This window comes from Strigops habroptila, chromosome 10, assembly GCF_004027225.2.
Source record: "Strigops habroptila isolate Jane chromosome 10, bStrHab1.2.pri, whole genome shotgun sequence".
NCBI lineage: Eukaryota > Metazoa > Chordata > Aves > Psittaciformes > Psittacidae > Strigops > Strigops habroptila.
Window position 1 is genome coordinate 29,723,436 of NC_046359.1, and position 12,035 is coordinate 29,735,470.

Here is a 12,035-nt window from a genome sequence, read left to right on the forward strand (position 1 = left end):
AAAAGGGAGACTAAACACTGAGTATAGTTTTCTTTACTACAGTTAAAGTTACTTTTGGATCCCAGTATGTGTAATCTGATTGATAGCTGTTAATTATACTTTATCCATTTTTTCTTTTTTGACGTGTCTGGAAATGTGTTTCTTTTATTTAGTATCCTTCTGTCATGCTGCAGTGGTGATACTTCTGTAATTTTTGGCATGGTCTTCTGATGGGAAAAGTGAATTTCATTGATAAATGTAAATCTGAAAAAGGTAGTCTCAAATTTAATTGGTTCATCATGTTTTAAAGTATGCTAATTAAACTTGTAAAACATTTACTTTGCTAGCTTTCACTAATTTTAGTGGTTTAATATGAAAATAGTTACATGCACTTTCTATAATTTTGTTTTTTCTGTTTTTCAATTGCTAGATGCAATGAACCTGTGTTTGACTCTGATAACTCATGGCTTCGAAGATATAAGTTTCCATATTTTGAAGTCTTTTAACAATTTCTCACGTGATAATGTGGACCAGGGTAGCTTCTTCTTGCAACATTGTGTAAATAGAGATATGGTATGCAGAATAGTAATGTTTTTTTCTTAATAGACTAATAACAGTGTATTACGCAACTGTGAAGATGGAAAATGGTAGATTTGTTGTACAGTTCTTAATGAATGAAAAAGGGATCTTAATATTCCATATCAACTTGCATAGTAAATTGAAATTCACAAAGGAATCATCTTTGGCATATGTAATATCTGCTTCCTAAACATTAGAAGAATCTGACATTCTTAACAATTTGAGAAATTGAAAAATAAATTATTATTTTCAATTATTTGCAGCCAATGAACAAGCTGAAGCAGTTTTGTAAGGAGTTAAAAGAAGCAAAAATGCACTCAGCACCACTGCCATTTGTTTTGCGTTGTGCTTTGGAGGCCAACAAATCAGGTACTCTGCTTATTTAATTTTTACTTATGCTAATTTAAAGTACTTGGTCACTGTTTAATTATCTTCTGAATGTTTTCAGCCTTGGCCATTGAAGTAATGAAGGTGATGAAAGAGGAAGGCTTGCCACTCCGACCTCATTATTCCTGGCCGCTGCTGGTTCAGTTCCAGAAAGAGAAGAATCTTAAAGGTCAGTTATCTGATAAATGCTCCTCTAGCTTTACTGCAAACCTAGTGCACAAATCTTTACTAAAACCTTGCTACGAGATTCAGCAGACTCTTGAGAGGAAACAAAGACCTTGCTGCATGTCTTACTTTGTTGCAAACGATCTTTCCTTCTTACTTTATCATGTTACATACAGATCTACAAATTTAAGGTCTACCTTTGCATAGAAATGTGTGAGAGAGTTTTTAACTCTTCACATTCTTTCTGCCTTCCACTGGTTCCTTTTGCTGCTCGTTACCTTTTATAGAGCTTACTCTTGAAGAAACTGAAATCTGAGAGAAGAATTTAAAGGTAAGGTAATGTTATAATAGCTCTCTTGGACTGCAAACCCAAACCTTTTTTCAAGCCAGCTTCTTATTTTTGACCTGATAAGGCAAACATGAGTTTTGTTACAATCATAAAAACTGCGGGAGAACTTACACTGCTGAGTGTATGAGCCTGACCTGACAGCATACTGATTGAAGGACAAAAATGCTCAATCTTTGGGGTTCTTAAGTAGGTTTAAGCATTTAACATACTTTCCCCTGTTACACATGGGGATGTCTACGGGATATGAATAAGAATTGAACAAATATTAAATTTTAGAGTACAGTATCTAATTCTTTGGTTTGCGTTATTGGTAATTCAGAAAGAATGGTATTGTAAAAAGGTGCTTTTAACAGAAGTACTTCCCCCTTGGGGAAACAAAAAACTGTCTTTTTCATCTTATCTCACAGTATAATGTGCTTTAGAATGAGATGCAGAGTTGTTAGTGTGACACTGGGTGACAAACAAAATGCACAAACAAAAAAAAAAGTGCTTTTAGCAGACTCTTCATATCGCAATTTTATCTTAAATATACAGTCACATTCCAGTTTGGAAGAAATGCTGAAACAAGTATTCCCTAATTGTTTCTGGCTATAAAAATGTCTCAAGTCTTTTTCAAAAAGCCTTTATGAAAACAATATTCAGTTTTTATTAACTCCTTAGGCTCTGTTTCTGCTAGACTACTTCTCAAGTTTATCTTCTCCCAGATTTTCAAATGCTTTAAAGTTCTATTCTTGTAGAGAATCAAACGCTATTCAACATCAAGTGATATTGTTTTAATTGGGTCCTTTGTGACTGACTTGAAGTCCAACTTTGCCAAAAATAAGTAAACTGAAATCAGTCGCATACTTCCCTACTGATAAAACATGCTTTCTGTTACTCTGTGGAAAATTTTACTTCACTAACACAATAACAAGAGAACTCAGAAGTATTTTTAGATTTAGACTTAGCTCCCAGAACTGAAGCAATATCTGACCATCTAGAGAAACTTAAGTTTTCGTATCTTTTTTGATCTCTGGCAAGATCAGAGGTTGCCTGTAGAAATTGACTATGCTTTGCCTAGTAGTTCCTGTTGGAAGTCATGTAAGCAAATGAGAAGAAACTGATGAATGAACCTTCAATTCTGGCTTTGCCGTTTTCTAGAGAGCCTTTCTTTTTATATCTGCAAAGGCATTGGATACGTAGACTTCTGTATGGCTGGATGATAATACTGCGGATTTGCAAACACATTTTTGTAACCTGGTACTTAGCCTCCGAGTTTGAATTGTCAAATGGGAATGTTACTACTGTGTGCATACTTACAGAAGTCAGTGATTTTGCTATCATTAAAATACATAACATATCTAAGCAATTTCTTTTGCAGTGAGGAATCAGTGAATTATTATTGGTGCAGTGAAACAAGTTGTTCTTTTCCATACGTAAGCTCACGTTCATTTTTTGAAATTTAATAATAAAAAATGAATACACGAGACCCACTATCTAAAAATACAACCAATACACGTGAAGGAAAGTAAATAGGGGGCAAAAACCACCTACCCTGAAACTGTTTTGTAAAAATAGAGAAAAAAATAGAGCTGCAGTGAGAACCTAAAGGTGACAGCAGATGGTAAATGAACAGAGGAGTGCTTTGTAGCAGCAAAAAGTAATAGAGCTGTGTGAACAAAACTATATAGATAGACACTGTATCACACTCACACTAGAAACAAGGTAATAATTCCTTTCGCTATAAAGTAGTAATGCCCAGCCTAATATGTGTAATTTTGAATCTTGGTGTCGGCAAGGCAGAAAATGGAAAAGAACTTTCAGGAAAAAACTACTAAAAATCTGGTGGGATGTAGACAGTGGACTAAATCATTAAGGAATGCAGAGTATAAGCAACAACCTGTCTAGAGCTGCAAGGTACAAATGTCTGAATTGGTGCATATAATGTGACCCAAACAATTATATAACTAGTAGCAATGTTCAATTATATATTTATCTGATGTTTATTATAACAAAAGCTGACACTAGATATCAAAGGAAATTCCCTAACTCTCCTGTGTTACGAAATTGAGCTTGGAAGAAAAGTAGCAATGAAGTGATGGATAAGAGGAATGAAACTAAACACAGCCGTTTTAAAATTCACTGTAGAGAACTTAACCGCTGTGAAACAGCAGACAGCTCTTTTTCAATCATTTTATGCAGGCATATAATTTCAGAGGGGCATTCTTGCTTTTATGTGCATTTGTATATAAGTTGGTAAGTAATTATTTCCATAGTATTTATCTAAGTAAATGCTGTTAGGCTTTTAGGAGTGGAAAGTGCTTGTGGGTTTTAAAAGATCAATACGTGTTGGAGCTGAAACCGTTATTGGCACTGAGATTAATCTTGTATCAGATTATACACTAAAACCAGGAGAGCCTGGTATAAATAAGCAGAAATCTTTTACTTACACTTCATTACTCAAAATTCAGTAGCTCCCCTTCATCTTTATATAATCATGTTATTTTTTAAAGACAGTTCTTAGAAGTCGGTTGTGTATTTCACTTTTAGTTTCTACTAAACTGTTGTTATATACATAAAGCGTGGTTAGTGAATGGTAATTCAATTTTTATTTTGGAAAATAAGAGAAAGAAGAGTCTGAGTCCAGAGGGGAATGAAGTTTATGACTTCACAAGGTAACTGCTTGAAAGACTGTTTTGTAGACAGACTTTTCTGGCACACAACTTTCTGTGTGCATCTGAAATTAAGAGCACAGCAAAAATACGTTAAATTATGTTGTTTTCCTGAATGCAACCTCACTTTTCAAACTGGAGTTTTAATTTTTTGTTTCCTTAGAAAGCTGCATAAAGCCCAGTTTTACTGCCCTTGCACATGTATAACTGTATGTAAGTGCCTTAGAAAATCCCCTCTGTTCAGATGACAGTGCTTTAGGAAGAAGCACGACTTACTGTGAGAGAAACCTAGGAAATTAAAAAGTGGCCTGAAATGCAAGTCTCACCTTTCACTTCTTGAAAAGCAGGAAGTTGCTCTGCTCTACCACAAATATTATGAACAGCTTGTGATTAATCTCTTCTCTATTTGTTCTTGGATGTACTGATCCAAGGCTGGAATCTGTTCTGTTGGGATGTTTGAGTGCTGTTTCTAGTATTGACAAAAAGGAGAACAGTAGTTTGGCTGTGTTTTGTTCCCTATTTTTCTTTTATTCCCTCTTCCTACTCAATTATTTGATTTTTAGATACTCAGCTCCTGCAGTCTGTACATATCTCAGTCCAAGATCTCAAAAACCTCTTCTTGTTCAAGCAGGGAGATGGCCAGAAGACTTTACTGTGGGTTTCATCATACCCAGTCTTCTGGATCAGTGGTCTCTAAAGTGGGATATGCAAGGCAATCAGTTGGGGGATGAGTGGGTTGGGAATAAATAAAGTAATTATTTCATCCTTTTTTACTTTCTATGTTTGTGTATGTTTTCTGATGTGCATAGTATATCATACAGTAGTACGTGTATAAAATTTCTAAGTAAACATACATGTATTGGGGGTGTGTTCTCAAAGTTTTGGACAGCAGCGTTCTAGAGAAATATCATTGCAGTTTGTGTTACTCTTTTAGTCTGTTCTTTGGTTTGGGGAGAGAGGTTAGTGTATTTTCCAGTGTAAGGAGCAAAGAATTTGTAGAAGTCCACACACAAAATGCCCAAATCCTATTTCGTGCATGTATTTGACAATTTTATAGTATTTTAATTGAAGTGGGAATGCTTCATTGGTTTGTGTTGTGGAAGATACTTATGTGATAATAAGGTAGTTCTGCTCTCGGAGAGGTAGAAAATGCATGCAAAACTGTAGGATTCAGTGTTGGTTTTCATTAATTTTCTATTCCTCTCCCCAAATTGTAGATTGGCCATCTTAGAAATGAAGAAATGTGTGGCAGCATTTTTTTTTAAGTTTGCAATTATTTGGCTATGTGCAGTATTGTTACTGGTATTCCTCCTTACTCTGCATCTCTCACTGTTGTGCAGGTGTTTTAATCTTCATACATGCCCTTTCCTGCTCAGGAACTGTGCCCTAGTAGACATTTGAGCCTAATGTGTGTTAGGGAAGGGGGGATGCTTAACAAGGCCGTTTCCTATTCTCTTCTAGATATGAATTTGAACTTAAATCTTTGGGGTTTACAACACCTTATTCACTGTGGTATTTAGTTGCTGGTTTTCAGACAACTTTCTAGTGATACAGATACAGTTATTTTTTGAAATGTTTCAGCATAAGAGGACTTAATGTATTTTCTGGGAAGTTGAAAACATGAAATAGAAACTAGCTGTCAAAATTTGAAAGGTATCAAAAAAGACTTACTGTAATTAATTCTTTATTCATATTTTTGCGGATTCTGGTCCAAAATCAGAGTTTTGTTTAAGGCAAACTCGAACAGATGATGCGACTTTAATCTAGTATGACTTGCCTGCATGTATTTTCAAGTGCTCAAAGGGAATTCACATTTGATTATTTGCACCATAGTGCACTGCATAAAATATTCATGGAAGTGTCACTTTTCCATAGGTGGCACTCCAGGGCAAAGACAGGGACTTTGGACATTTTTAAAGTAATAAGTATGAAATGCAAGTTGAAAAAAACATATGCTGGTTGGTACTGGTGTCCTGCAGCAACTGACAAATCATTTTTAGACCAGCAAAAAAATGATAATACCTGTATTGGTTTTGACAGGGGTTCAGAGTTTGCTAGCTAGGGCTACTGTAAGAAGTTTCTGCAGATCAGAAGAGTGTGAGCAGTTAAAAAGCATGACGTATACTCTATAACTCTATGCTGTAATTGCTGATCTATTAAGATTTGGTATCTGTTGTTTTCAAATGCATATCTACAGTAGTAATATGCGGTCTAGTTGTGTGAATTGATCTGAACCCTGTAAAAGTTATAATGTAGTTTCAATGGGGTTTGGGAAACTTCAGCCTTTCTCTGAATTTCTGGTTCGAAGCTGTTGCATTGATAGACTAATCAACCTATTTGCTTACAGAAACGTTACTTGTTTTAAGCAAATCTAGAGACAAATCTTAAAAGCTTACCTTGGTAAACAGGGTTGGATATTGGGAGCAACGCTAAGAATGTACTGAAGAATGTGTTTGTATCTTGAATTTGGTTATGTAGTTTACACCAAATTTCACATTTGTTTTTTATGCACAATAGTACGGATATTTTGATATATAACTCTAAAAAGTTGTTTTGCAAACGTGACTAAGAATAAATGTCATATATTCAGTGTGTTAGAACATAGGTTTGTATGCTAACCAAGAGTTTCATGGTTTTGATAATACAGCACAGAACAGGAAGTTTAGTAAATCTGGTGTAAGTTTCACAATTAAGAACTTTATTAACACCAAAAATAAAAATGCAGGATTTTGCATGGCAATGTCAAGGAGGGAAATCAAAGAGACAAGTCTTTCATTCTTCTGAAACGCTTAGCCTTGCCAATTTTGCCTTGATAGGTATCTTTGAGGTCCTCAAAGTGATGCACAATTTGGGGGTGGAACTTGATACAGACACATATGCAGACTATGTTTTTAAAAATTTTGCTGATAGTGAAACTGCCCGTGCCCAGCTGAAGGTGAGTTTACATTTAGAATTCATAAAAATGGCTATTGCATGGCTTGGTTTTCTGTGTTCTCTGTGAAGGCTTTAAATCCCAGTAGTGCCCTAGACATGAACTTGGTCTGATGAAGCCTGTTCAGAATATCTAGATTACTTTTGAAACAGTTGTTGCACTGATGGTTTGTTTAGCTTGTCTTTCTCCTGCTGCTTTTCTGTCTTCTTTTCAGAGCTAACAGAAATACTTAGCTCAAGACTTACTAGCTTTCTGTTCCCTCAAGTGGATAGCTAAATAAATGAATTATGTCATTTTACTGAGAATTAAAAGTATTACAGATGTTTCTGGTGATTTCTTTAAAAAGTTTTTTTTAACTTGCTTAAGAATTGAGAATTGCAGACTAAGTTTAACTATCCCACTCTTTTTGATTTTCGTAATTTTATCTCTTGCAGTTGATTTCAATACAAAATCTGTATGATTTTTGATCAGTAGCAACTTACCTAGCTAGCCATGTAGACTTCTGTAGAGCAGCTTCTGTGTTCTCAGTGACTATCAATACAAGCATGCCAATGTCCTTGGAAAGCATTTAAAAATACGAAGTATCAGGAAGTCTTCCCTGTGCGTACAATACAATGATTGATTGCTTTATCTCTAGAAAAATGACTGCCTGTTTGAAACTGTTGGACTCTCTGTAGCAGAAATAAGATACGAAGCAGTAAATGGAAGACTGAACAATGTTCTTTCTCTGCGTAAGTATTTTTCGTGCCACGTGTTACTACGTACTTGGTGGTAGTGTTGATTGGTTGTAGGCTAGGAGATTTACGTGTATTAATATATGAGGTGTAAAGATATGTGGGAAACTTGAGCAAAGCTTTTGTATGAGGTCCTCTACGATGCGATGTCAGACTGTTTGAAACTACCAGTTCTGGACAACATATCACGGTTAAATTATTTTTTAATATTGAATCTGCCCATAAGATTTATATATGAGATAGTTACAAATCACAGCTTTGCTGTGATTGTATTGCAGTTATGATCCTTTTGTACTTAAAGGGCTTAAGGAAACAATTTGCCTTGCACAATGACTGTAAAGTTGTTGGTCTGGGGATGGTTTTTGTTTGCAGCACCAGTTATAACAGGATGCTAGTCTAACAATATGGCTCTGAAGTACCACAGAATTATGAATGAAAGAACCAGCTTTAAAGAACTGATTGACACTGAGTTAACCTGAGGGTGCTCTGCTGGTCTGTTGGTCATGGAGGTATGTGTGTAAGTTTGATGGGTTAATTAGGTGATGAAGTTGTAACAGCATGAATTAATCAGTTTTTAAGAGTTTTCTGCGAAGACGGTTCTGATGCTCAGTGCTTGCAAAAGTTAATACATGTCATTGACTGAATGTATGGGATGGGATGGTTTGCTTGGTTAAGTAGGAATATATCTTCTCAAATTTTAAAACAAACAGTTTTTATTTGCATAGTATACTGAGACAGTAATAAAATATCTAAATTTGGACTAAATCTGATACAAGAAGGTCTTTTTTTCAAAAAGTTTTATGTGTCCAAGGTTCAAAGAAGAGCTTAAGCAGTCTTTTATTGCAATTGCCATTAACTGTTTTATTTAACAAATACAGAAATATGTAGTCTATACACCATGACCCTGGGAAGCTGTTGTGTTGAAAATGAGAAAATGGAGTAGTTATTAGTCAGTGACTTAATTTCTGTATTGGAGATTTATCAATTAGTGAACCTTACCTTGTGCCATCATTTGGTTTGTTGTGATGACCAAAAAAAAAAAAAAAAAATCATGAAAAATGAAGCACCTAAGATAAATTTGAAGGGTTTTTTTTGAAAGGGTAACTGTTTATTAGAGCAACGAAATTTATTCTGGAAGGTGAAATAGTTTTTTTGGGGAGTTTTTTGGTTTTGGGTTTTTGTTGCTGTTTTTTCCCTACATGAGAAAGTAAGTGCCCCCCTGCACACTCATTTTCCTTAACTGAAATAGTCAAGTTTTAACGTGTTATAAGGCACAAATATGTGTGTGTCTGGTATATGGTAGATGTATATGATATCAAAAGTGTGATACAGGCACATGTAGGATGAATTCTGTGTTACCATCATGAAATTAGTCTAGCATAGTGTACTATTTAGCCGTTGTCTGTGTGTTGAATTTGAATCTTATAGTGATATTTCTGTTTACAAAGGCTAGGGTTAATAATTCATGAAGACATACAAAATTTCTTTTGAACTTGAGCTTTAAAGGAAGGTAGTCCTGTAAATAGTTTACCAAGCTGAAATGAATCTAATTAGCACCTGTGTAATGGTAAGGCACAGATATTAAACAGCTGATTTTTCTTTTTTTTTTTTTTTTTTTTTTTTTATTGACTTAGCTCCTTTTGCAGTATTACAAAGAGGGAAAAATAGATGCAGTATGGAAAACAGTTGAAGATTTTCTCATCAGTGTAGTCAGGGGAGGCGAAGGTTGGTTATTAATGCTGGTTGCTATCTACGTGTATTGATTCAGCTTCTCATGCCTTATAATATATAGATTTCTGCTACTGACAAGATGAAAACTACGAAACATCAGCTGAGGAATCTGGCCGCGTAAGGCGGCATACATGAGAGCTGCTTTTTCCCTTTATCACGCCGTTCCATTCCACTTCATTGTCAGCCCCTTGATTTTCTCAGACTTGTTTGTTGCTAAGGGAACCAGGTTGCCGATTGTCAGCAGCAGCTGAGCATACTAAGATGCTTTTCTGCTCATCTTTTTATGAGCAAAAAGTTTAATATACCACTGGAGGAAGATTTGTATTGAGGGCTTCTTGAAACCAACTTTACCTGAGATTTTTCAAACTAGAATAAACATTCCAACATTTAAAACTAAATTTTCTAGGTGCCTGGAGTTGGTCTAAGGAATGGTTTTAGCATGTTGTTCCTGCCTTATATTTCCCATGTTCCTATAGAGCTGGTGCTTTTATTTCAGTTCTCTTCTACCATATACCATACTGCTGCCCTTGATGAAAGGGCCCAGGGCATTCAGGTTAAATCTATCGTGATAATAAAGTCAGATGATAATAACAACTTCATACAGGACTTAAATGCATCTACTACTGTATTTTCCTTCTTTGCTGGACTGTGGTGCTGGAATGAGAAACAGCAATTCTAGATGAAGAAGGTAGACTGCTTTGGAATATTTAGCCGAGCAATGATGTAAAGATGAGGACATAGGGCATAACTGTAAATGACCTCTCAGGGTCATCTAATTTTAGCTAATATTACAGTTTCCCTAGTGTCTTGGTTAGGATTGTTTGGGGTTTGTTTTCTTTTTGGAACATAATACTTTCTTCAGTTTTGTACTTTTTTACAGGTAAGATGCTTGCTCCAATTACTAATTTGTATAGAAGACTGATGTATTAACTATTGGCATTAAAGGCAATAAAGAGGGGAAAATCTCACATTTAGAATATTTGATCCCTTTTGAAATGGAGCAGGTTTAGAGCTGATAAAACCAGGACTGTTTCACATCCCCTGGTGTTTGAAATTTTGGTTTACAAATGTTTATGCAGCATTTACTGAACTAACAAAATAGTTCTCCTGATGACACCTTCTTTACATGGCCTTCCGAGTTGTGGCAGTCCAGGAATTTTTTATTTTTTATTTTTTTTGTACAATGACTACTTAGAAACATTTCTTTCATTTACAGTGACTTCAGCAAGCACACCTCGTATTGATATTCGCCAGATCAGGAGCAGCCTCGTTTCAGGTTTTAAAAGGTAAGGTTGCTATATAATACCTCATTTTTCCCTCTAGCCAAGTTCCTTCTCTTTTTTTTTTTTTTGCCTTGTTGAATGCAAGTCTGTGCAGTCTTTCCCCCAGTCCATGTTTGAACATTGAAAAGTGTGGTTCCAGGTGTAGCAGATCTGAATGATATCTTTGTTCCTCTCTGCTCTCCCTGGTTTCCTTGCCTCTGCTATATATGAGCATAGCTTTGAAGTATTAAATATACACTAGATTAAAAAGAACTTCACTGTTCTTGTTTGTTCTGTGGTATTTGACAGTATATAAACTTCTCAGGGTAGTAAACATTTGGGCTTTTATCTTTATTCACTCTTTTTGTTTATAAAGTGCTATGCTAATGTAAGATTTCCCTAAAGATTATCACTAGTAACCATTAAAGCAAATGGGTGCTTAATGATGATGAAATACCAGTAGGAGCCAGGCATATTCTACATCTGATAGCTTTCTGTGCCCTTTGGGTTAATATGACTCCCGAATACTCGCACTGAATGCCAGCTATTGTGCTACATTGTCATGACTTTATATTCACAGCCATATGGTCCTGTTTTGCAATGAGGGTTCCTTGCTAGCTTGTAGAAGTTTAAGAGAACCCTGCAGGTGTATGTGGATTAGCAAGCATTTCTATCATTCACTGTTTGCCCCAGTCAGACATTTAGAACTGTGAATGAGGTTTTTTTGCAGTGCACTTGCGCTACTGGGAACTAAAGAGGTCACTTAGTACTACTCAGGACCAGAGCCTGAAGGCTGGTTTTGTTGACTAAGTCATCTCCTAAAATTCTGTAATGGCTATGAGATATAACTGTGTTTAGGTTGGAGATTAATAAAACATACCAGGCCAATATGACCAAAATAATTTCCTAGTAAATTGCAAGTTGTGTCTAGCTGATCCTGCTCTACTATGAGAAGAGGATGAAAAAAAGCAAATCAGTGTCTAAATTGGGTTTGTCAACTAGGCCATAGCTAACCTTGACATTGGGTTTGTCAACTAGGCCATAGCTAACCTTGACATCCAAGGGATAAATGAAATAATGTTTTAGATCCGAGGTATTAATTTTAATAGTTAGCCCCAGAATTGTCTGTTTCAGATGTATTAATTAACAGATTTTTGAAACACACTTTCTCTGAAAGCATAGATGAATATTCAATTGAAGTAGGACTTGCAGTGGAAAGGAACCCATGCCGGTGTTTACTGCACATAACCAATGCTATCATGAAAT

General features: G+C 35.6%; 1 protein-coding gene across 2 annotated transcripts in view; it reads left to right on the forward strand.

Annotated features, from left to right (window-relative positions):
• LRPPRC (leucine rich pentatricopeptide repeat containing) overlaps positions 1-12,035 on the forward strand; it is a 91,438-nt gene that overhangs the window by 19,380 nt on the left and 60,023 nt on the right. For both annotated transcript variants that reach the window (XM_030499076.1, XM_030499077.1), the window contains exons 9-14: positions 410-552; positions 822-927; positions 1,007-1,114; positions 6,927-7,045; positions 7,680-7,773; positions 10,724-10,793. In XM_030499076.1, the coding sequence (XP_030354936.1) occupies positions 410-552; positions 822-927; positions 1,007-1,114; positions 6,927-7,045; positions 7,680-7,773; positions 10,724-10,793 (640 nt within the window). The remainder of the gene's footprint in view (positions 1-409; positions 553-821; positions 928-1,006; positions 1,115-6,926; positions 7,046-7,679; positions 7,774-10,723; positions 10,794-12,035) is intronic.